This window comes from Trachemys scripta, chromosome 5 (genome assembly GCF_013100865.1).
Source record: "Trachemys scripta elegans isolate TJP31775 chromosome 5, CAS_Tse_1.0, whole genome shotgun sequence".
Lineage (NCBI taxonomy): Eukaryota > Metazoa > Chordata > Testudines > Emydidae > Trachemys > Trachemys scripta.
Genome location: NC_048302.1, coordinates 114,814,041 through 114,840,717, shown reverse-complemented (window position 1 = coordinate 114,840,717; position 26,677 = coordinate 114,814,041). Strand labels below are relative to the sequence as shown.

The window sequence follows — 26,677 nt, the reverse complement described above, 5'->3', positions numbered from 1 at the left end:
GAGCCCATTAACTCCAGCAGAGAATTGGACCCTACCACAAGGTGAGACGCTTGCAGGTGCTGATGGTAAAGCTTGATACTGGGTCTTCCTATCTGATATTCACTCCTTGTGGACATTACTGAGCCCACCTAGCTTTTGGAAGGGTACCTATTTGGCAAGATGCACCTATTTGTCCAGGACATCTAAAATGATGAAATCCTGGATTCGTAGCTGACTGGTAAAGCTGCAAGCAGGTGCAGCTGCAGGTGTCAAATTAAGCTTTATAAAGCCCTTGGATACCACAGAGATGGGTTCCATCTAAATGCCTGTAATAAAATAATTGTACCAATATCTCTCTTTGGGCCATTCTGTTCATGGATAGGGTGGTGAGACACAGACCTACCTGCGGTTCACTACTCTGTATCAGCTGCTTGTGTCAGGACTGACATACTCACTACACGTAACACACTGTTGTCATAATCTGTAGCTAAATGGTGCCATGTAAGATACCACTGGAAAACTAACAACTCCCTGATCATTAACATTCTTCCATGATGTAAGTACAGGGTACATTCAAAGAGTTACAAGTATGTGCTAGAATTATGTTCTTGAAATGCGTTTGGCAAGCAGTGCATAAGCCCAGTCTGTCTTAGACAAAGAAAATGTGTATTCTATTGTCCTCAGGCACAGATAATGAAGGCATATTTACATAAAACGGAAACTAAGCCATCATCCTTGCATGTGTGGGAGACTGCCTTGGGGTGGGGGTGGGGCTAAAAACTTCAAATAACTAAATCAACTGATTGTATACAATATTACTGTATTGTAAAAGTGGATCAAGTAAGGTCTTTTCTGGAAGCTAATGACACACTGGTGATCAATATCATCGTGAAATATATGTATTAATACTATATGAGGAAATGTAGATAATTAATGATATTAAGCTTTAAAATCTGTGCCCAAACACAGAGAGAGAGAGGTTTTCTCTCAGCTGCCTTCCCTCTTGTCTATCTACATGTCTCCAATGAAATTAACCAAACTGTGACCCAAAACATGGAGGATGGGAAGTCTACAGGAAGGGAAGAACAGCACGAGGTCATCCCGAGCGTCTGGACAAAACTGTGAGGTTTGGGAAGTTTCAAGGAAAAAGAATAAGCCATCCTGGCATCCATCACTGAACAAGGGGCCAGAGCTCTTGCAAGCTGGGAAAGATGGGCGCTTTAACCAATGGGGTTGAAGTGTTCTGGAAGAAAAGATTCATAAGAAATCAACCTTGAACTTACTGAGTTAAATCTTAGCCATTAGAAAGCGCATTTTTACTTTTTGTTTGTTTGTAACCCTCTCTAACTTTATTTCTTTTACTTTGCATCACATAACCTATGTTCTTTTGTTAATCAACTTGGTTTACTTTTAGGCTAAACCAACCCAGTGCTGTGTTTGAATGGAGGTGATTGTTAACTCCAGTGACTGTGGCAAGCTGCTGAGTATTATCTCTTTAACAGAGCAAACAAACCATATTATTTCTTTGAATGGTCTAGGAAAGGGCCGGATGTTGCAGATCACACAGGTTTCTGGGAAAATTTGGGACTGGGGGTTTTGGGGTCATCTTGCTAGGTGTAACCAAAGCTGGTGGAAACCAGTGTAGAGCTGTTGTGTTGTAGGCAGGCTGCTGAGTTCAGTGTACTGAATCGGGGTTGTACAGCACACAGACACTCCGGATACTGCACGGTTGTCTGCTGGTGTCCAGGCTGTGAGCCAGACCAGTTAAAGCAGCCAGTGTTACAGAGCAGGGAGTGACACAAACCCTTACTGGTCTGAACTGCACCTTGGGTTGTGAAAAGGCTACCAGTTGTTTCCTAGCTAACTGAATATCCCAAGAGAGCCCTTTCATTTCTAAAACTTCTCCACGGTGCTATGTATTGTGTGCTCTCTCTCTTTGAGCAGTTCGGATGAGAAGAGCTGAGCAGACTTTTAATTTTCAGAAAGGGATTTTAGAGATGGACAGTGAATGGCTGCTCTCTTGCCATTGCTTTTTGGATACCTGGCTATTGACAGAGAAGTCGTTTTTAGGTGTTTATATGCCAGTTTATTCTCTAATATTTTGTGGATTAACTTAATAAGGAGAGAGACTATTATTTTTGCAATCAAACAAAAAGCCAAATTTGTCCATTCCAGACAGGTGCAAGCCGAGTGACTCAGAATGATCATAAAGAAGGGAAATATATTCATTACAGTTTATTTGTTGAGCACCAACATTGTGTATAAGGCTAAGTAAACTTCCCTTTAGAGAAAATGAGTGAGTCATATTTTTCACTGAGAGAACATCTAGCACAAGATCGAATCATAAATACGGATAAAGGTTCCTGTGGTGACTCCTTGGAAACAAGGACTGTTAATAAGCTGAAAAATATGTTCTGTGTCTAAGGTTCCCTCTCAATGAAAACCCTTGCAAACAGGCTTGCATAAAGAACTAGTCACATAGGCCCAGATCCTTGGTCATAATAGAGAGGAACGTACCACTGAGAGGGCATGTGCACAAAGGTAGCGTGTTGTCTCCTTTGCACTCCTATCCTCAGTCAGCTCTGCACTGGTCTGATCCAGCCTCCATCTACAGGCCAGAGCAACATATAGGCTTCTTTAAACTATGCCAATGGCCAAAGACAGCAGCTGGGCCTTGCTGGAGTCTAGGGAGCCTCCCTTTCTCCTGGGTCACGTGCTGGCTCTATGCCTACAGAGGGTCTCCCCTTATATGCACCTCTTCAGAGCTGCTTTGAACTACTGATGTGGCACAGCGAGATCCAAAGTCAAGAGAGAATCTGGGCCCTAGTCAGATAAGTGTTTGTCAGGCAAACTGAAAGGGAAGACCTGGAGAGAAGACTGGATTCTCTGCTGCACTGAGCTTCCACAGCTGCACCAGGGAGCTGTGTAAGGTGTTAACGCTTATAGCTGGTTACAGTTCCCGCATTCTCAGAGTGGCTCTGTGTGACTCTAAGCCCCAGCACAGGTTAGAGATGCCACGGGGCTGCTCTAACTTCCACCACCTGAGTATGGTCCCTGAGTGTGTGCTTGTTACTCCATGGCCTTGCCCTTGTACCAGCCTGAAAAGCAGACTGGGAGCACTGAAGAGAGAAGGTGGGACTATCAGGAAAGCTGGTGCAGCCTATACCATCCTCCTGTGCACCAGGCTGTGTGGGGAGGGACTGTATGCCCCTGAAGCACAATCCTTCCCTGAACTCTCCTGAGGTGGCATGCCACAGCACTTCCCCTTCAGTACATAACTGTGTCTAAGTGGTTCAGTTTGGCCCTAAATACTATTAAAATCTCACAGGTCAGTGTTATACCCAGCTTATGGATGGGTAAACTGAGGTACAGTGGGAGGGCTGGGTGATTCTGGTACTGAGGGTCAGCGGCTGGACTGGAACTTAAAAGCTCTGATTCCTCATCCCGTTCTAACCACTACAGACCACTCTCAATACAGGAACAATAACTGAAGTGGGAGTATTGAGGTTGGAGAGGAATGTAACTAAAAGGCATGCTAGACTACTTGAAAAGAAGAGCTATTTCAGTCACTGTGACATATTGAACATCCGCCAGATTCAGAGAGGGAGATAAGATGCACATATGTCAAAATTGATTGCGTAAGCAGACTCTGACCTTTGTGGGAGTCAAACTAGGGATCCGGAAGGCTCACTGATGGAAGCCCCTTCCTCCTCCTGTGTCTCTGTACGTTTTGCTGCAGCTTTGTTTCCTGGCAACAGGCCAATTATGTGATCTGCTGAAGCAGTGGGCACTGCTCTCTGCCAACAAGAGAGTGGAATAGCTCTCCACTATGCAACCAAAACCATACAATTTTGTGAGTTAACCTCAGACACAATGGCTAACTGAACACCGCTATGAGCTCACTTGCATGTTCTCTCTTCCCCTCTCCCCGCCCCCCCGGCCCCCATTTCCCCTCTGGAATTTAAAAAGGAGGAGAGGATGCTGACATTTTTAGCACATAGAAAAGGATGTTGCTCCGCCAGCCTGTAGATGGTGTGTGATGCATACTGAATGCCAAGTAACACAGTTAACCAAGCCCAGCATCTGGCTGTGTATAACTAGTGCACAGACCTTAACTTTATTTTCTCTAAGTTGTGAGCTAGGGGGCTACAATGCAAATTGCTCATCACTTCTTTTCATTCTTAATTTATTCCCATTTGCACCTGTTGTGTCCTCTAGGTTGCAGGGCAAAATTAAACTATCAAAATGTCTCTTAAAACCCCCACAAAGCAATGAAATAAAGAGGATTTTTTCTAAAGGGACTCCCATCCCAGATGTGCTCTAAATCGCTGAGTGCAAAGAAAAATAAAATCCGCTACATGTTAAAGGCATCTTGAATCACCTTGATAAGAAAGCTGCAGGCCCCTTAGGAAAAGTACTCTGGAAATGGAGACTAACGAATTATGTAGAATAGTTGATCATATGCTCTTACTTTCTTCAAAATGCAGATGAGAGCTTTGTGCCCTACATAATTATGCCTTGTAAATTAAAATGTATGTAAATTCTATTGTATATGTATATATTGATTCCTATCCCATCCTCATCACTGTAGTAGCTGAGTGTCTTCCAGTAGGGCATTAAGTGACATGACTAACATTTGTCGTGTGGTTCATTCTCATCTTCGCCCTTGGGGAAGAATTGTGTGTGCGGTTAAATGTTTGTTTTGGTTGGGTTTTGTTTTTCGGTTTTTTTAAACGTGCACACCAGAGAAGACAGGTTGAAGATATGCACCTTACACTTGGAGTGGAACATGGTGAGGTCTTCGATGGTTCTTAGGGAAATTTACCAGCACAGCTATGCTGGTATAATTATATTGCTAAGCTCTGCTGTACACCTACCTGTGTGGATGCTCTCTTTGGGGATTGAGTGCCTTTTAGTTTAAACCAATTCCAATGAGACATAAAATCAACAACAAAAAAGACACTAAATCTTGAAGAGAGCATCCACATGGACAGTTATACCAGCAAGTTATAACAGTATAATTATACTGGTACATTTCTGCCTGTCCATTTCCCAAAGCAGATATGCCCTTAGTTCGTGTGGAAGTTTGTTCCACAATTTCGGACAGGCCCTCATGAAAGCTCTTTTGGATAGACAAGTGTTACATAGAAAAATGACCAGTACAATTATGATGGCACTTTAGAGAGGGGTGTGATGATTAGATAATAGCTATTCCTATATTATAATTTATGATAATTAACATAATTGTCTGCTAAAGCCTTTATTCTTTTAAAAAAGAAATATATGAAACATTATCCTTTACTTGGCCATCCCATCATGAATGCTGCGATGCACTAAAACCGGAGGGTTATTCAACTGCCTCATTTAAATTTGGAATACATGCTTGGGATTGAACTGAATAGCTGCTGAATTCTGTCTTATAGTGCTGTTTAAACAGCCGTTAGCCTCAGTGGGGTTAACACTGCTAGATATGTCTACACTACCGCGGTAAGTCGACCTACGCTACGCAACTCCAGCTGCATGAATAATGTAGCTGGAATCGACATAACTTAGGTCAAGTTACCATGGGGTCTACACCATGGGGGGTTGATGGGAGAAAATCTCCCGTTGACTTACCTTACTCTTGTTGGGGGTAGAGTAAAGGGGTCGACTGGAGAGTGATCTGCAGTCAATTTGGTGGGTCTTTACTAGACCCACTAAATCGACCGCTGGTGGATCGACCTCAGAGCATCGATCTCTGCTGTAGTGTAGACCAGCCCTGAGGAGGATATGTAATGTTCTCTTCACCATGCAGTGACACATACACATGCTCCACACAGATACAGTTATTCTGAAGATGTGCTGGAGGCCCCTACATCATGGAGGATAAGTATAAATGACTTTGAAATAAGGCAGTTTGGAGAGCAAGCTTGATATCTCAGTACATTTTATCACTAGCTAATTTCAGATCTTTAGAGACGAGCTAATGGAACTACCTTCTTAGCTCTCTAGTCAATAAATGCCAGTGGTATTACGATTGTGGGTGCCTAAATGGCATCATTATGAAGGGATTCCAGACTATTTGTTCTTTCTCCATCACTTTCTTTGTTTTCCCCTTGTAGCTCTTCTCTCCCTCCTCCTCTGCTCCATTTTCTAATTTCCTTTTTTCTTTCCTCTCCCACTTACAACTCTGAATTTCCTTGCTCTCCCACTTATTCCTGGCTAGAATGCCACCTTGTCTTGATTTTCCATTTCTGGCCACCACTTTCAAACATTTGTTTTTCCTGACCATGCATAGCTGTTTGGTGGCACTTCTGTGTTGCAACTCTTCTTGGGCTGGGATCCATCCAACTAGAGGGAAATCTGGCTCATTAAATCTCAGTCCCTGAGTTCAAACTCCCACCTCCTTTTCTGTTCATAGTGGGCCTAAACCAAAGCTTCCTCAAATCAATGGAAAGGCTCTCATCGAGTTCACTGGGGTTTGGATTAAATCCTAATTCCTTTGTCGCTTCATTGACTTCAAACATGTATGTTGCCCAGGACTAGATTACCTTTCATTCAAAGAGCAGAGATGACCCTTTCAAAAGCTTCCAATGACTGGGTCTTTCTGTCAAATGGAGTGCAGTTCAGTACTGGCTTTATTTTTAAGAGACTTTCTCCAATATATAATTAAAGGGTAGAACAGGTTTTATAATGTCAAGAAAGGTAGGGAAATATGGGATTTGCATAAGTACCCTTCTTCTAGCATTTCAGCTTCCACCCTCAAAAGCTAACTTAAGCATTTGCAGAATTGGAGTCTAACTTTAATGTATTTTAACATTTTGGAGTTCCAAATGTTTGTGCAACACAGAAACAGAATAGGTGACTAAAATAACTATTTTTGAGAACAGTTGAAATAACAGGCTAGCTACATGTTCCACTCTCCGATGAAAGGAAAGATTAAAATCACCACAAGAGAGGCACACGGAAAACCTCAAAACCATAGAAAAGGCGGGTGGAGCATACTTAGGAACTTTCTTTAATTTATTGTTTAAGCTTTTTATATTCTCAAGTTTTCTAAATGAATGTAAAACCACTGTATGGTAAATCACAGAACTAGCTTTAGTAGGACACTTAATATGGTCTCACAGATATATCATTTTTCATGGAGGAACCCATAAGAATGGTTGTGGAAAACAGTTTCTTAACCACCTTGTGGCAGCTGATTTGCTAATTACTACCAATCAATACCTTAATTTTTATCCAATTTGGGAAAATAATTTCACTGGATTACATTTATTTAATCAGCAGATGAGATCACTGCAAGGTAGTATTGTGTGACTACTACATATGTAAATTATATCAAGACGTGCTATATAATCAAGCAGGACCATTAATACATTTTAAAAGGACAGCACAAAGTGAAAGCCCAAACAAGTGGTTAAATCGAGAACATTGAAAAACTAGTTGTAACGGACTATAAGTGTGAAATAGTTTGTGATTTGAGAATTTTGATACCTGCCACAATTTTTTAATCCATACCTGTCTTTCTTGTTGCAGTTGTTCTTGGAAGAGCTTCCACTGCTTTTGTCTACAGCTGTCCCATTTCTCTAACTGAAGGATCAAATTCTCCTGACATTCTTCTTTTAGAAGTTCACATTCTCTTAAAGACAGACCAGTCTTGGTAGGAAGAGTCTGAAGAAATAACTCTTGCACCAACTCCTCTAAAGCATAGGAAGTTCCAGAACACAGTTCCTAACAATAGAGATACAGATTCATTTATGTCATTGCTTACATCTCATTCCCTTGACCACCTTCTCCTGCTCTCTCTTGGCATCCCAATTCTCCTGCCTTACCCAGCTCTTCATTTCATTCTCCCACTTTTGGTTTTGTAACTTCTATCTTCCTACTTCTATCCAGCTGCCTGTTCTCTTACACTTCTCTCCCTCTCGCCTTGAAAACTATCCTTATCCTCCTCCCTCCCCGCACACCTCCTTTAGGAAATACTTCCCTCTTATTATTAACTCCCAGATCATCCTCCAGAACTGTTCCCCCGTATCGTCTTTTATTTAGGCCCCAATCCTGCCATCACTTAAGCACATACTCATGTGCATAAAATTTAGCAAGTCCACTGGAGTTACAAGAAAGGATAGGTCTTGTAGTTTAAGCTCTGGCCTAGCACTCAGAAGATATCAGTTTAATTCCTGGCTATGCCACAGACTTCCTGTGTGATGCTGGGCAAGTTACATAATCTCCTTCTGCCTCTGTTTACCATATCTAAAATGGTAATTCTACTCGCTGTCTGCCTTGTCTTTTTTTAAACAGTAAGTTATTTGGGAGAGGAACTGTAAATACAGCACTTAGTACAATGGGACCCCAATAGGGCCTCTTAGCACTACCGTAATACAAATACATAGTAAAAAGTTATATGTACGTATGTGTTTGCATGATTAGGTCCATGAACTGTAATATTTTCGGTGTCTTAAGTCTGATCAGTAGCCTTGATTCCACAAAGATTTATGCATGTGTTTAACATTAAAATATGCATAATACCACTGAAATCACTGAATATTTAAAAATAAAATCTAAGTAATTCAGGACCAAGTGGAGACACTGATCAATGGTAGTTTTGCCAAGTGACATTAGGATAACCAGGATCTGGCTATTACTGAATGTTGTGCTTGTGAAAGATGCAAAGAATAAGTACCATACTGTGTGTGGAAAGGGTGCTATCCCTTTAAAAGCAGGGCAGGCTGGGAACCTCCTCCAGGATATAAAAGAAGAGATTAGCAGCAAGACGGCAGTTTGGCTCAGACACTGATGAAGGACAAGCTAGCAGTACTACAGCAAATGGCTAGTAATGGACCCCAGGTTGGAGGTATGGATTGTGTCAGATTTTATTTTTATTATTTGTTCCTTCTTCTAATTGTTGATAAATGGGGATCTGGCTTTGTGTCTCTTTAATTTTTACAATTCTTAGCCTCTGAACTCTAGCTGATTCTGCATACACCTATATGTCATGGTGAAAATACCTAAAATGTATATTAGATTCACAGACAAATAAGCTGTGGGCAAATGTAGGGTAAACTTCTATTAGGCTGCCTACGTGCGCCAACCCAAGGAACTACCCTATGACTGAGAAGGGAATTCAGTCTCTGTACCCATTTGATCCTTGGCCCCAGTGAGACGACTGGGTGGGTGGTAAATTCTGACTAGTGCCAGATACAGGTTTTTATGATGTGGACTTCTATGAACTGAACTGAGTACCAGTTCATTCTATGTAATATATAATCTTGCCAAACAGCCATCAGAGGTCACCATCCTGCATCTGAACCGTACATCTAGATATAACGGACTCCATATCCTATTGCCAAACATGCAGTCATCCCCCATATTTCTTTTGAACCATAACATTCAATGTGTGGTTCCATGCCTTATCTACTGCATTCTGTCCAAATTGTGCACTAAATGCAGAATTATTAATTTTCTCATGGGCTCTTTTATGGCACTCAACACCATATCCTCTATACATTTCAAAAAGTGAGTTTATCATCACAACCCAGTGAGAAGAAGAACAGGAGTACTTGTGGCACCTTAGAGACTAACAAATTTATTAGAGCATAAGCTTTCGTGGACTACAGCCCCGAAGAAGTGGGCTGTAGTCCACGAAAGCTTATGCTCTAATAAATTTGTTAGTCTCTAAGGTGCCACAAGTACTCCTGTTCTTCTTTTTGCGGATACAGACTAACACGGCTGNTTTTCCTTCCCCCACTTCTGGTTTTGGCCCATTGCTAACAATCAATACAATAATTTAAAAATGTAAAATGATCTAAAATGACTGTGGTAGCACCTGCAATGTTACTAAAATGAATAACTTTCAATCTGCAATTACCGGTGAAGTTATATTACTGGACATGAGTATACTTGGTCCAGAACATCTCCTCCCATGAAAACACCCACACGGGGATGAGGGTTGGGGAGACCCTGCAGGTCTCCTTGCAGAGTTTCTTCTCTATCTTCCCCGGCTTGGGGAAGGGCTTTCCACCACCCAAAAGGCTCTTGTTTTGATGAGCACTTGGGAGACCCTTGCCCAGGCCAAGTAACTAGACTGGGTACTGGGGAACAATGAAGGAGAATGCTCCTGCGGCACAGAATGGGGTGGAGGGATTCTGAGTTGCTCGGCGACTCCTTGTCCAGTCTAATGGCTAAAGTAGTCTCTGCAGACCTAGCAAGCTCCGGCTTGCCCAGGAACGAGGGCAAAGACAGGGAGGATCCAAACAGAGGTGGATTTTCTGGCCTGTCCATATATATCAGTGCACAGAAAGCCATCCATTTAAGTGGCTCCATGTTGCAGTCAGGGCTGGCTCCAGGCACCAGCCGAGCAAGCTGGTGCTTGGGGCAGCAGGCGGCATTCCGCCCAATCATAGGGCGGCACGGCCGGTTTTTTTTGTTCTGCTCCGGTCGCCCTGTAGGGGGCGGCGGCATGGAGGACGGGAGCACCCTGCAGCAAGCCTGGCAGGGAAGTCCGCATCGTTCCCTCCCCGCCGACCGGAGCGGAGCCCTCCTGGCACGCGGCACTGCGTGGCGGGAGGGGCCGCGTGGTAGTGCCCCACTGTAGCCCTGGCTGCCCCCCTTCTCTCTCTCTCCTGCCCGCGCCCACCACCTCCCACCCGCTAGCCGCTGCAGGTTTTTTTTTTTCTTTTTTTGCTTTGCCATTCTGGCTGCCCCGTTTTTTTTGCTTGAGGCAGCCAAAAAGTCAGAGCCGGCCCTGGTTGCAGTGCCCCTAAACTTGCCTCTCCACCCCAAACTTGTGCAGTTCCACAAACTCCCTTCTCACCTTTGCAGATGGAGGCAGGGTTTGCACCTTTCTAATTACTTATCTAGTTTGTGAATCGGTTTTAGCTTAATCTCTATGCAAAATGGCATGTTTAAATTCTCTCCTCTGCTGCTGTTTCTTTATTCTAAAATTCAGGTCTCCAAATCCTGGGATTTAGCATCAGCTCAAAAAGATTCCATGTTTGATCTCACAAACCCCTTTAACATTTTAACAATGTCAGTTATATCTCTTCTAACCCATCTTTTCCCTCAGTAAATATCAGGGTTCCCCCCCCAGCTTTTCAACAGCAGTTAACCCTCCCCACCCTGTTACCATTTTTAGTTCTTTCCTATGGATTAATATGGTTTAAAAACTATCTAGAGTTGTCTGCAGCCACACCTGTTTCTATTGCAGCTCCACTAGCTCTCAAGCAGAGTCAGACCAGGTTGATATTTTAATGAAAGACTTCCAGTTACCATTACCACACCACTTAGGGGTACTGGGCTTTCTGTAGGTGGCACCCCAGAATTATTGCCCTAGTATGGTGCTGGTCTCGCATTGCTTCTTGTAAGGAAATCTCCTGCATGAAATAGAACGCAGAGGTCTTGATCGCTTGCTGTCACTGAAGATCTCATGGCTTTCTGCTTAAGGAGTTTATCATCACAACCCAGTGAGAGAAGGTGGTATTATCTCCATTTTAGAGATGGGAAACTAAGGCACATAGGCATAAAGATTAAGGCCAAAGTGTCTGCTGCCTTGGAGCTGGTTTTTCAAAATAATTACCATTTTTATAGCACTTCATATGTTCAGAACACAGCTCAGCACTTTAACCAGTTGGGCCCAGGTGGTCTCAAGTTGGGCACTCAGAAAATAAGGAACACAGAATCGGTGGTCATGGATACAAGAAACAGTTATAACAGTTCTGGTAGCATTTTCCTTCCCCCACTTCTGGTTTTGGCCCATTGCTAACAATCAATACAATAATTTAAAAATGTAAAATGATCTAAAATGACTGTGGTAGCACCTGCAATGTTACTAAAATGAATAACTTTCAATCTGCAATTACCGGTGAAGTTATATTACTGGACATGAGTATACTTGGTCCAGAACATCTCCTCCCATGAAAACACCCACACGGGGATGAGGGTTGGGGAGACCCTGCAGGTCTCCTTGCAGAGTTTCTTCTCTATCTTCCCCGGCTTGGGGAAGGGCTTTCCACCACCCAAAAGGCTCTTGTTTTGATGAGCACTTGGGAGACCCTTGCCCAGTCTGGTTTTTATGGGTGTTGAATATCTGTAGATCTACCTGAAGTAAATGGGAGCTGTAAGTGCTCAGCACTTTGGACATCTAGCTCAAGTGGGCACCCAAAATTACAGTCCAGTTTAGAAAATGCAACCCTTATATTTTAGTTAATAGAGTTGCACAGAGAATATGAAGGAAAAATAAGGCTTTAGGACCCAGATCCACGGAGGTCTTTAGGCTCCTAACTTCTACTGAAATCAATGGAAGTTAGGAGCCTAAAATACCTTTGAAGATCTGGGACTAAGAACGTAGAACAGGATCACAATATGCTATGTCCTGAATTTCATATTTTGAAACAGAAAAAGTTTGCCCTTTGTAGCTGAAAAAAAATTACACTTAACGCTAGCTTCATACTACTTCTTAATCACTCAAAAATGTTTATTGCCTTATCTGTTAATATTATCCATTAGTTACAATGTTTTAACCTACATTCCTATTCATCTTTTACTTCCTATCAAATGAGAGGTAGGATAGTATTTTCTTGAAGTCCTGTTAGAAGGAGAAGAACTAGAGACAACATTGAAGTGTGAGCTTCCATAGCCTCCATCCTAAACTTGATGAAATATACTTTAAAAATGAGTCCCTTACAAAAGACTTTGTAACTCTCAGCTGCTAGTTACTTTTTTTGGTTGTCCTCAAATGAACTTCTGTTTTCCTCATAATAAATTGTTAGCCACCAGCCTCCTCTCATATTTCTACAGCATAGCACACAGAAGAGGAGGAGGATAAGATTACAGATTAGGTAACATCTGAACCACAAAAATTCAAGCAGAACTGCAAAAAACACCTCATTTTCTTTTTTTCAGAGTCCACAAGAGGGCAGGACAGGAGATAACTGGAAGCCACTTTTACTGCCTGACAACAGAAAATGACACAATAAAAACCCCTGCAATTCATACGTTACACAAACCTTCAATACATTATGCTCCTCTAACTGATCAGGATTTCTCTGACACCTTTTCTTTAATCTAAAAATTTCAGTTAATTTTTATTCTACTTCTCCAGTCTATTCTTGTAGACTGGATAAATTAAAATGTGTACAAAGGGCACAAAATACCTGCATGACTCAATGTTAATTAACTTTTTCACAAATTATTTACAAAGATTGTAACAGTTCTTCTCTCTCCACTATCACAGTCAATTTATCTAATCCCCACTGTTTGAAGTCCACTACTGTCAGGCTTTCCTGGCATAGCCAGGGTTGTGAGGTACCTCGACACCACCGGCCCTTGCTGTGAGGAGGTCTTATCTGTACATGCTGTGGATCAGCTTCCTGAAGCCATCAGCCTCTGGCAACACAAGCGTTACCTTCTAGGCCTCTGCAGGCATCGCTGTGTGTGTGCCCGGTCAGTGGCAGGCTCACACCCCGACCCCGAAGTCTGCCTAGCTTCCCTCTGGAGTGCTCAGCCTCTATCCCACTCACAGAACTCTTAGTGCCACTATTCCCAAAGGAATAATACGGATTAGATTATAAAATTCAACAGAGGATCACAAGTTTACTTAACACACAGCACTTTATATGTAGTGAAAAGAAGAATAAGTTTATTATCAAAAAACAGATTCAAGTGATGGAGGGGCCTGTCTACACTTGAATGTTACAGAGGTACAGCTGCAGTGCTACGCCTGTGCCATTATAGTGCTTCAGTGTAGACGCATCCTACAGAAACAGGAGGAGTTCTCCCATCGATGTAGTTAATCCACTTCCCCAAAACGCAGCAGCTAGGTTGACAGGAGAATTCTTCTGTTGACCAAACGCTGTCTACATTGGAGGTTAGGTCGGCTTAACTACATTGCTCAGGGGTATAGATTTTTCCTGGGTCGACTTCGCTTTTGAATGCAGACTTGGCCTCAGAGTAAGAATATTGGAAACAAATAGCTGCATATAAAACAAAACCTTAACATGATGCCTAGAGCCTAAATGTACTCAAGGCATTCCCCTATCTCCTGCAAGAGTGTTTTGTCAACCTGTGGTCTGCGGACCCCTGGGGGTCAGCAGACTATGTCTAAGATTTCCAAAGGGGTCTGCACCTCCATTTGAAAATGTTTAGGGGTTCACAAATGAAAAAAGATAGAAAACCACTGTACTACAAGATAGCTTATCCCATGTCCTTCTCCCCAGTGTTTCCAACCAGTTTGGCTGAAATCCCTTCTCATAAAATCAAGCCTGCTGGCAACTTGTCCTGAGACTGAAGGAGTTCCTGAGGGCTCATCTGTACCCCAGATATAGTTTCAAAAGTTCATTGCCTTATACCTAAACAGGCTAACTCCTGTTGTCTTTGTTTTTCTTGCCACTCCTAATGTCTACTGTGAACCATAAAATACTAAATTTTGCACATGACCAGCCAGGGTGGTCACCTGCCTGACAGAAATATGTGGATTACATTTTGGTGACCTGTCTTAACTGTCAGTCCCAGAGAACACAATCTTGAGTGGAGAGTTGTGTGTATATACTAATTTTCCATACATACATCTCACAACGATTATGATGACCATTGTGACACAGGCTTTCATTAGAAACCTTACATGACATTCTTTGGTGAACTAGTTATACAGATATTAGACCCAGGGGATTCTTATAACCCTTATGCACCCCTTATGCCCTCTGCCAGTAGGCATCAAGAGGTCCTTGGGTCACAGCCACTACATATAAAAATCCTGCATACCATTCTCCAAGTACAAACTGCTCATATTGATTCATTTACTTCACATCACACCACAAGCAGCTTCCCTAGGATAAATCACTTTCATTGACATATATGTATATATACACCTACTCAATTCTTCTTCCCTACCATGCACACCAACACATACTCATTAAACTTCCAAAATATTGACATTTACCTGTATTTATTCCGATCCAGACTACTGTTTGTTTATTGTATTACAATAGTACCTTCTGGGCCACTGTGCTAAGGGCTATACCACTTAGTAATGAAGAGACTGTTCCTGCCCTGAAACGCTTACAGTCTTGACAAGGTGAAAAGATGAATGAAACAAACAGGTGGAGGAAGGTGTGGGAGGACAAGATAACAGAAACTATGAGAAATAGTAAGTGGTGTGTACAATGATTTGACATTCTCTCATCTAGTCACCAGGGAGTTCATTCAGTCAAACTCACACTCCCCTTTCACAACACTTTAACACCAATACCCACATAGAGATTATCCTGCCATTCTGCATGATCTTGAATCTATGGGACAGGTTCTCCATTCACGTATACCAAGGTAAATCAGGCAGGGGTGCTGGAACAAGTGGGGAGCTGAGAGCCACTAAACCAAATGGTAAATTCTGTATATGATGGAAACTACTTCAAGCCAGGGAGTGTGGCAGCACCAGCAGCACTCCTAGTTCCAGCACCTATGAAATCAGGAGTAACTGTTGAACTTAATAGTTGCATTGGTACAAAACTGTAAGTGACAGGAGAATCAGGCAGATGGGCTCCATATTAACTACCATGTTTAGCTTGTCTATACACGTTAAACGCCAAATCCTTTCTCCAATTTGTTGTAAGGGATTAGGGCTTGACTGGCAAATAATTTGCAAACCACATCACTACTGAACAGAATTTCAGTGACTCTTAAAATGCAGAAGTCAGTGAGCTGATATGAAGGGGCAGAACTGGCAGCTTCTTAAAAAAAAAATCAATGTGATAGCTCCATATCGCTAGCCTTCTGCCTCTTCACCTGAGGATTCCTTCAGGCTTAACACAGTCTATAGTATAAATTTTTTTAATGTACTATTTAAATGAAGGATTGGATGGTTCAGATAATTAACAGTGGAACATAGGCCTTTGTGCCATTAGGTCACTAGTTTAAAAACTGCCTGGGTCAAAAGTCATTGAATTTTTACCAGCTGAAATTATCCCTCAGGAAACCACATGAGTCTATATGACTGCAGGATTTCTTGCACCTTCCTCTGAAGTGTCTGCTGCTGGCCACTGTCAGGGATGGGACACTGCTGTAGATGGACCCATGAGTTTGATCCAATATGGCAATTTCTATCATCTGTCCATTTCCTACAGGACTGCTGTCTACCGTCCAAGCGGGCTCTGAATTCCAGGAGGACTGTTAAAAGTAACGTAAGGGTTTCTAATTAGCAGCCATAGACTGAAAGGTCTGATTACGCACACTGGACTCCTCTCATCCCTCTAGTGGTCCAGGTTGAGGCACCTCCAGGCAGGGCACCGAGGGGAAGTTTTGTATTGCTGTCTGTGGTGAATGATACCTTAATTCACTCTCAAACAATTTAAAAAGAGACGAAACACAACCACCCTGTTCAATATTGCAGACTTTGCCAGGCTTTACGTGACGAAAGGCAAGATTCTACTGCCATTTTTCACCTTCCCTGAATATGGCTGGGCTGCTGAGATTCAGTCCTCTAACTCTGAGGGTCCCTGGTTCAATCTGTGGTGTGAGCCAAGATGGCAGTCAGCATTAGTGGTGTCTTGTCTGGGATTCACACTGCTGTGAGCCTCAAATGGTCAGGACAAGATTAAATACTACTTCTGGACTGAGCAATGTAGTACACTAGTCACTTTGCGTTATGTCCCATTCTGTGCCCGATCCACAGAAGATGTGAGAGTTGTAACAGACGCACATCCTCAGTGAATGAGGCACAGAAGAGGACATGTAACAGAGTAACCAGTGGGTTACACTTGTTAACCTTTCATGAATGTAGCTGGGCTTAATTTTCCAGTGATATTCTAAAAATCACATGACAAAGAGGACTTGTTTGCACCAATCTAGTTAATGAAAAGCTATTTTTTACTATTTTACCCTCCTTTGTAACGTACATTTGCATTTAGGAAAATGTGAAATTTTAATTGAACAAACTCATTATTTGACTGTTTCCTCACCTCTTGAATTGAGCCTCTCACTTGTTCATGCCTTGGTGATGCATGCCATCTTTGTCTTAGCATTGTAAAGGAGTGTGCAGATATCATGCAATGGCAAAATGGAAATGAAGGGCCTGATTGTGCCTGGCTATAGCACAGCCACACAGGAGAATAAGCTCCCTCATTCCTCTAGGCAGCCTTGCTGTACCTCACTTCCAGGCATGATGGGTGGAGAGTGGGCTGTGCATGACATCTGCAAGACAGTGGAGCGTGGGCAGGTGGAGCCTTGATTCTGGCTTTCTAAAGTGCTGGCCAAACATCTGGGATTCCAAGGTACAGGAACTGTATACAATCCTCTTCCCCTGGAGCAAGGAGTGCAGAAGAGGGAGAGGAGAGGAAACAGGGAAGAGACTGTGATTCTCTGAGACATAATTTCTTCCCTGGGATTCTCCTTTGCCTTTGTTTCATGCCCCAGGTAATAGACATTTTTAATAACTACTACTCCTTGTACACTCAAGCTGGTGGAAATCAGGGTAGCTCTGTTTGACTTCAGTGGAGCTACATTGGTTTACACCAGCAGAGGATCAAGCCTGTTCTTAAAGCATTTGGAGAGTACAGTAAATTTCTTTTCATTCACAGCCTATGCATCTTATGTAGTATACTTCCTGATGTCATCCTTTAATACAATCAATAGCAGCTATGCCTAGGAGAGAGAGCGGGACCATTACTTGATATTGATGCATTAGCTGATCACATTTGATGGACAAGGATAAAAGACTGCTTATTGTAAAAATAGATGTGAGTTTAGTTTCCTGAATGTAAATTCCTGGTAGATATCAGTCGATTTGTTAACCACTGAAGAACTTTCTTTAGTTTTACATGACTGGCAGTCTCTACTCAGGACAGGCCCAGGAGTGGAATAGCAGGTACAGTATAGAACAGGGGTCGGCAACCTTTCAGAAGTGGTGTGCCGAGTCTTCATTTATTCACTCTAATTTAAGGTTTCGTGTGCCAGTAATACATTTTAACGTTTTTAGAAGGTCTCTTTCTATAACTAAACTATTGTTGTATGTAAAGTAAATAAGGTTTTTAAAATGTTTAAGAAGCTTCATTTAAAATTAAATTAAAATGCAGAGCCCCCCGTACCGGTGGCCAGGACCTGGGCAGTGTGAGTGCCACTGCAAATCAGCTTGCGTGCCGTAGCAGGTTATGGCTGAGTGAGAAGAAGCTTACACACAGCTTTCTGTCAGCCTGTCAATATTAGAAACATTTAATTCACCCAAATATTTTTAATGGAAAACAAAACTTAGCCAAACAGGATTTTAAGCTGGTCTTAAAACGTCAGTGAAGCAGAGTTTCCAATAATGGAATACAACTTCCATAAGCATTGTGTTCGGGGGAAATATCTTTGACGCTAAGGACATCAAATGAAATGATGAAGGTTAATGACTGTTTTACAAAGCATACGTATCACATGTAATACTAACAGACATGTTGACTTGCTCTTCTTAAATTAAAAAATTACCTGAAGAAAGCATCTACTCAGAGTCACAAACACAACCCTCCAAACCAGTTTTTTCCCTTTTCTGAATAAGTAGTTTGTTCCTCAAATATACTTTTCCTAGAACCATTACACAAACCTGCTCCAGCACGTGTTCATACTCTACTAAGTAAAACGCCACTAGTCAGTTTTTTCAAACTTATCAAAACTTGATAGATAAAAAATGCACAGGGCAATGAAAACTCTTATAAAGTGGAACAAATGCACAATCCTATAATTAGCATGTACTAAGATGCCCATGCAACCAGGTGTGATATGGACTAGAGAGATCCATGACACACCAGACTGGTCACAATTAATCAAAACAGAGCCTGTTAGACTACAACTAATCACTTTCAGCTCAATCAAAGGTCATTGCTTTTGCTACAATTAGATAGCATTAATCTTACACACATAACAACAAGATAACAAAGCATGAAAACTTCATCAGTAGCAACAATTTCCAATTAGCAAGACCAATATTAAATATTACAAATTAAAATCCTCATTTAAAAGTGTCAGTGAACCAACACTGTCAATAAATTAACTCACTACCTAGAGCTCTATAAGTAAATCAAGAAGCCTTATATACTTTCCTTGTCTCTCTTGCTTTTCCTTCATGACTGGGGTCACCCTAGCACCTTGTCTGGGAAAAGTATTAGGACATGAGATGCATTTTCCCTTTCCTGCCTTATATCTGGCACCAGTGCCTTCCTGCTGTAAGCCTTCTTTGCTGGTGTGATTGCAGGGAGATTGTGTAGGCAAACTTTTCTAGTGGAAGCATAAAGGTGTGTTGTCACTTAGAGAGGGAAAATTCCGCAAGTCTACAAAGGAAAGTTGTCCCTTATATTACCAAGAGCTGACTTGTGGTCAGAGAATAAGTCGTGAATGTTCTTCATGTAGAGTGCTAGGAACCCCACATCTATCACAGAATAGGAGGAGACCAAATTCATTTCCATTTGTGACATCCAGGTCTCCCAAAGTAAAAGACTAAATCCCAAGCCTGTTAGTGCACTAACCCAGCCTCTCAAAAGCTGCAGAATATCAAATGAATGATAAATCTCTGAAGTTTCTATGCCTGAGGTCTAGTCCTGTTTTGTAACTGGACTGGAGATTTTCAGACTTTTCGCAGCCACTAGCACAAATCAATAGATCACCTGATGGAGCTCTGCAACGGCCTCAGTGCTTTGGCAGTCATCCTCTTCTTCCAGATCATACAGTGTCTGTCTCTGCTTCTCTAACATTTCATGGCAGGCCTAAGATTAATAGAAATAAAATAGGAAAGAAACCTTGTAAAAATATATCTTTTAAATAGCTGAAACCATTGTCAGCATGAAAGCTACTGACTGACAAATAAATCAAGGGTGCTTTTTTGGCAGCATCAGGGATCTAAGTACTGTAAAAGCTAGTAGGGAAAAACCGCATACTGTCCTAGCTGAGTGGTAGGAGAAGTCACAGATATGACTGAAATAATACTGGCTATGTACTCACAAAGGGGCATTATGAAGATCACACAGGCAACCTTAATTTGTGCATCTCCTAAGTCCCAACCATAACATTATTTTAACAATTTTTATATGGAATAATATTCACAGTGCAGGAAAAGGGTTAATGATAATTAGTATCTTACATTGTTTGCCTGCATACAGATAAAGCACTTTGCTGTACAAGCTATGGCCCAATCCTGAACCTACTGAAGTCAATGGGAGACAGATCTCTTAATTGGACTGAATTATATGATACATGCCTCTTTTGGGGCAGGTTTCCCTTCCAGCTCTGGGTCTCTCTGCACTGGATTGACAGACAGTGTTCTGGAGGACAGGCACCATCAGCCAGCAGCCCTGGGGTCCTGATCCCTTCTCCAGTCCTCTTCCCTCCAGGGAGCAGAGAGAGGCCAGAGAAGTGGGGAGCTGCCCAAGAGCCAATAGGAGACTTCAGATGGGGGTAGGTGTGGAGGGAGTGGAGAGTGGAGCCAATATCATTTTCACAAGAGCAGATGAGGAAGCAGAGCTGGCTATGAGCTGCTGCACTTTCTGATCTCCCTCTGTGTCCCTCTTGCAAACATGGTGTCAGCTCCGCTTTCTTATCCCTCCCTGCTGCCCACTGGGCAGGTCCCCCTTTCTCTGATCCCTGGGGAGTGCGGGGGCGACAAAAGATGAAGGGGCCCAAAGCTGGAGCAGAAGGTGCAGCTGAGAGTCCCTGGTCCTACAGAGAGCAGAGGCATGCAGTAGCAAGGTAAGGAGGGCCCAGCCAGCAGTGACTGGGGGGGGGGGGGGGGGCGGCAGCAATGCAGGGTGTGTGTGTGTGGGCTGCAGTAATTAAATTTTGGGGTCCAAATGGCCAAGATGTGAAATACCTGGGTTTAAGGATGTTCTCACTGTGTGAATCAAATGAACTATCTTCACAATCTGCAATAGCCCTCTTCCTCCTGCCCGCTCCCCCAGCCACATAGCAAAGCTGGTTTATTTCATTCACTCAGCAAGAACCTCCTGAAAACTAGGGACTAGGTTTTATACTTAAATACCTTTTATGATCTGCAAATCATGGTGCAACATAAAACAAAACCCAGGGCAGCACATATTTCAATCATATGTCACTTGTTGGCCAGTCTAGAGGCGGGAGAGGGAGCTCTTTCACTCACTTAATTAGGAGCAGCCAACCTCTAAGGATTTCTGAGACCACATCAACTATGTAACCATAGTTGGAGCATGGAAGGCAGCAGCCAGGGCAAGGGTGCTGGTCCATGACTAGGGCGCCTAGGCACTACTACAATATAAATAGTAACACTACACAGCATGACAGTGGGGCTAAAGAGAATACTGGGCCAAGGAGATGAGGGCAAACTGCTATTCTTGCCAAAATACAAACCAACCCTCCCCTCTCAAGATGCCATGGCAACTTTACTGTCCACACAGAGTACATAAGAGAATCTGGTTCTATATTGTAATTCATATGTCTCTGGGGGCAGAGCTCAGCGGGTTGTGTAACCTTAACTCTGGCATTTCCTGACCCGAGTGCTTAACTGCAACCTTCACATTTTGTACCCTAGTTTTTGCTGGAATAGAATGTATCGCCCCAAACACAGTGTGTACCAGCAGTTGGAAATGTACCTAAAAGGGACTCTATGATACAAGGACTCAAACCTGCCATATCTAGGTCATTGTTTTGCATCAAACACAGGCCAGTATTGACTGAAAATCCTTACTATCAGACTCGTGTTCAGAAGCCTACATGAATTTCATAGCTTTCACATGGATATGTTTACCCATTGTAAAATCCATCATCTTGGCACCTGCTTACAATTTCAGTAGAAAAGTCAGGGGCTGAGTATGCTGCGACCTTGCCAGTACCTATTCTTTGAAGAAAGAAAAATAATAGAAGGCAGGGAAGTAGCAGCAATTGGTCGTCAGAGTACTAGGCTCATGTCAAGGAATCAGTCAGGTTTCCCACCTGCTGAGGTACCATGACCAGATTTAGAACTTCTTAAGGTTGCTGCAAGGGGGTGCAAATTCCCCATTCCTGTACCTGTGGCGATGAATTATGCCCATCCACTGTAGGCATTAGACCCTGTGGGTTTGGCAGAACTTGATATTTATTGTTTTTATAATTTTGATAAATAATAATCATGTTTGTTTTTAAGCATTTTAAAATTTGTACCTATTTAACTGTTCAATTGCACCCAATTATGGGTTTTACGAATTTGTTTTAAATTATTTAAATTTTCATAGTTTGGGGAAATTATGGGGGTGTTCCAGACAATGTGGGAGTGTATTATTTAATTACATGGATGCTGCAATTCAAAAAACTGAAGCTTTATAACTGTTAAAACACAAATTGTCAACATTCCATGTCAAAATATACACAGTAAATATCCTTAAATTAAACTCTAAGTTCTCAAGCAGCATTTTTATCTGTAAACTTCATTTATTATCAATGGAATTATTTTGTCAGTTTGTGTGTGTACGGTGATATCGACATTTACTGAGATTTACTGAAAAAAATTGAATCCTTCCAAGCCTACCTATATTAGACTTACAGTGAAGGCATATGTTTTTAAAAAATCAGGAATAATCATCATTCTGGCTGGCTCATTGAGAAGATTGGTAATGTGGTAGTGAGGGCCTGCTTACGCTATGGACCAGATTTTTAAAGGTATTTAGGTGCCTAAAGATGCTGATAGGTGCCTAATGGGATTTTCTAAAGCACCTAAGCAGGTTAGGTGTTTAACTCTTGAATCCAATGGGAATTAGGCACCTAATCTGCTTAGGTACTTTTGAAAATCGCTTAGCATCTATCTGCATTGTTAGGTGCCTAAATACCTTTAAAAAGCTGAGAGACAAGATGGGGGAGGTAGTATCTTTTATCGGACCAACTTCTGTTGCTGAAGGAGACAAACTTTCAGGCTTACAATGAGTTCTTCTTCATGGCTGGGAAAGGTATTCAGAGTGTCACAGCTAAAAACAAAGTGGAACAGACTGTTTATCATAAGTAAGGCTACGGTTTTGTCACACATATATTTAGTAGAAGTCACAGACAGATCACGAGCAATAAAGAAAAATTCACAGAAGCCCATGATCTATCCGTGACTTTTACTAAAAATTATGCATGACAAAATGGGGAGCTGTAGGGTCCCCACACCACCCAGGGGGTGCCTGCCTCGGAGGTGCAGGGTCCCTACACCACCAGTGGCTCCAAGCTCGGAGCACCCCCGTCACCTGCAGTGGCTCTGGCTTGGAGCTGCCAGGCACCCCCACCAGCCACAGTGCTCCGTGCTCCGGGGCACCCCTGCCACCCACAGGGCTGGGAGTTGTGGGGCACCCACGCCACCTGGGAGCTGCAGGGCACCCATGCTGCCCTCAGCGGCAGGGAGCTCCTGGGGGCCCCACTGCCTGTGGTGGCTGGGAGTTGTGGGGCACCCCTACCACCCTCTGCGGCTGGGAGCTCAGGCCCCACAGTTCCCAGCCATCAGGGTGGCAGGGACCCTACAGCTCCCAGGTGCCGAGGTCTTAAATCACAGAGGTCTCTGAAAGTCACGGATTCTGTGACTTCCCTGACCTCTATGACAAAGTAGTAGCCATCATCATAAGGAATTAACATGATGTAAGAGACCATTCAAGGTGACGTGGGCAGTTAACACCTCTGCAATTGTAGGACAAAGGAGGGTTAGTGAGTTACAGATTGTTGTAGTGAGCCATAAATCCAGTGTCTTTATTGAGTCTAGGATTTTATTGTCTCGTGAAGTTATGAGTTTCAGCTCCCAGGCTTGTGGGTTTTTTTTTTTTTTTTTTTTTGAAGGTGTTGTGCAGGTTTCCTTTGAGGATGAGGACTGAGAGGTCAGATAGTGAGTGACTGTTTTGTGAACTGTTTGCCCACAGGGGATAGGATGTTAGCCTTTTATTATTTTCCTGTGTGAGTTCATTTGAGAGTGTAGTGATCGCCTGGCTTCGCCCCATAGTTGTTATGGGGGCATTTAGTGCACTGGATGAGGTACCCCACCACATGTTGTGATATGCATATGTAGGACCCATGGATTTTGAAAGGTGTGTTATGGGGGTGTTGATCATTGTAGCAATGGAGATATGTCTGCAGGCTTTGCATCTGTTATGGCAGAGTTTGGTGCTGCTTTGAGTTGATGAGTCCTGGTCTATGGCGAGCTTGCTTCTAATGATGAGCTTGTAGGGGAGGGGGTTGTTTGAAATCCAGAAGATGGGGTTTGGAAAAGAGTAGGGGTTGTAATTGTTTAATGATACCCTGTATGGGTTCTAGTGTGGGGCAGTAGGTGATAACTAGGGGTGTGTGGTTGGAGGCTTTTTATTCCCTACTGAAGCAGGTTCTCTTGGGGTATTTGGGTGGCCCGTTCCTGATGTGATCCACTTTTCAGATGGAGTGTCCTTGTTTGGTGAAGGCAGTTTTAAGTGTGTTAAAGTGTGTGTATCCCAGACTTTCTCCTTGGAGAATATTCTGTGGTATCTAAGTGCATCCAACACAATCTATTATAAAGAACTCAAAGAAGACCCCACAGCACAATTAACCCAAGAATATAAGGATATCATCAAATCCTTCCCCAAACAACTCCAAGAGAAACTCTATCGCCTCATCCCTTATGATCCCACCCCAGGAACTTCAACGTGCTCCCCAAGATACATAAACAAGAGAACCCAGGCAAACCCATCCTATCTGGCTACTGCACTCTTACTGAAGGAACATCAGTACTCACAGAAACCATCCTCACACCACTCACCAAGCAAAGGCCGATTTTCCTCCAAGACAAACTGACTTCCTCCAGAAACTCCACAACATTAGCAACCTCCTTTGCCATTGTGGATGCCACCTCCCTGTAAACCAATGTCGTTCACAATGATGGCATCGCTATCTACCTCAAATATCTACAAGACAATGGACAACATTCAGCTATGCACCTCAAACACCTCACCAAACTCATCCATTTCATCCTCACCCATAACAATTTTACATTCAACAACAAACACTTTGTCCAAACCACAGGAACAACCATGAGTACTAGGATGGTTCCCCAAAATGCCAACCTCTTCATGAGCTACTTTGAGGAAGAATTTCTGGACAAATGCACCACAAAACTAATTATATACCTGAGATACATCAATAGTATTTTCATCCTCTGGACAGATGACCTAAACTCCCTCATAGATTTCCATCACAACTTAATAAACCAACACTCATCCATCAAACTCTCTATAGAACGCTCCCACACCGGTATCAACTGAACACCACAATCAGTTTCAACAATGGAACTGTACAGACAACTCTATAGAAGAAACCCCTGGATCTCCACACTTACCTTCACAGATCCAGCAACCACCCCAAACACACAGAGAAATCTTATCTACAGTAAGGCACTTCTCATGCTTAAAATTTTGTTCCACATTATATTTAGTTGTGACCCTCTTTCCCACACCTGAAGAAGAGTTGTGTGTAAGCTTGAAAACATGACTCTTTCACCAGCAGAAGTTGGTCCAATAAAAAATATCTATTACCTCGCCTACCTTGTCTCTCTAATATCCTGGGATCAACATGGCTACAACATCACTGCAAACAACAATTTAAAAAAAAATGGCCATAAATCCCAAAAGAGGTCTTAGTGTATATGATAAAAATGGCCTAAGACTTTTACCTCTTAGTTACTGGCTGAAATTCAGCCCATTAGCAAGGACTGAAAGGCATTCGTACAGTACAGTATAGCTGAAAACTGCCCTACACAATGTAAACTGGTGATTTTATGTACCTATTTAAAGCAGGCAGGTGTCAACAAAAAAGTCTTTAGCAAAGAAGAAAGGATTAAATCAGCATAGTCTGAATTACTTTCTCACTCCAAAGAGATAATCACTCCAGAACTGGGTTGAGAAAAATCAGTGGGTCATTGAAGAGATGTTTAGTCTACCAGCCTGTATACAAAGCTGTTTGTGAACTGATAACTGCGCTTTTTAGTATTTTCAGCCTGTTCACCTTCCGTGGGCACTATACTCAATATAAAAAGGAGCAGCACAAACCCGAGGTAGTGCTGATGAAAGCAGCTCACATACTTAGTCATAGTATCATTACAGTCAAAAGACAGAAGACAGATGAATGGGCAGAAGAATTCATATGAAACTGGAACATAGCTTCCTGCAAAGAGCTCAAACCTCAACTAATGTTAAACCTGTGAAGTTACTAGTTAATTTTCAAGACATGCTGTAGATAGAGCAGCATATGCACTACATGGATTTACTTAAAGGTTTAAGATTCCACACAAGGTTCTGTTTTTTGTTGTTGTTGTTGTTTTGTTTTTACAGAAGTACTGACTTCCTACATATCACAGGCCACAGGACTTCCTTGAATCAATTCTTCCTTCAAATCCAATTGCTGTGGTTGTACTAGAGCAGGGGTCGGCAACGTTTGGCACACGGCTCGCCAGGGTAAGCACCCTGGCGAGCCGGGCCAATTTATTTACCTGCTGACGTGGCAGGTTCGGGCAATCGTGGCACCCACTGGCCGCGGTTCGCTGTCCTGGGCCAGTAGGGGCAGCAGGAAGCGGCGCGGGCGAGGGATGTGCTGGCCGCGGCTTCCCGCCGCCCCTATTGGCCCGGGACAGCGGGTGGGGGCCGTGATCGGCCGAACCTGCCGTGTCAGCAGCTAAACAAACTGGCCTGGCCCGCCAGGGTGCTTACCCTGGCAAGCCGCGTGCCAAATGTTGCCGACCCCTGTACTAGAGCATATCATTTAGGAAAGCATC

The 26,677-nt window shown here is 42.8% G+C and overlaps 1 protein-coding gene across 6 annotated transcripts in view; it reads right to left on the bottom strand.

The window, feature by feature from the left end:
* The window catches only part of EVC (EvC ciliary complex subunit 1), an 86,369-nt gene that overhangs the window by 18,761 nt on the left and 40,931 nt on the right, over window positions 1-26,677 (bottom strand). For 5 of the 6 annotated variants that reach the window (XR_004645873.1, XM_034771844.1, XM_034771845.1 and 2 more), the window contains 2 exons: window positions 19,587-19,685; window positions 7,480-7,692 (listed from right to left, as the gene is read on the bottom strand). Coding sequence is in view for 5 of the 6 variants with exons in the window: in XM_034771844.1 (XP_034627735.1) it covers window positions 7,480-7,692; window positions 19,587-19,685 (312 nt within the window). In the remaining variant the exon portion in view is untranslated. The remainder of the gene's footprint in view (window positions 1-7,479; window positions 7,693-19,586; window positions 19,686-26,677) is intronic. The other variant, XM_034771847.1, reaches the window with a different exon arrangement.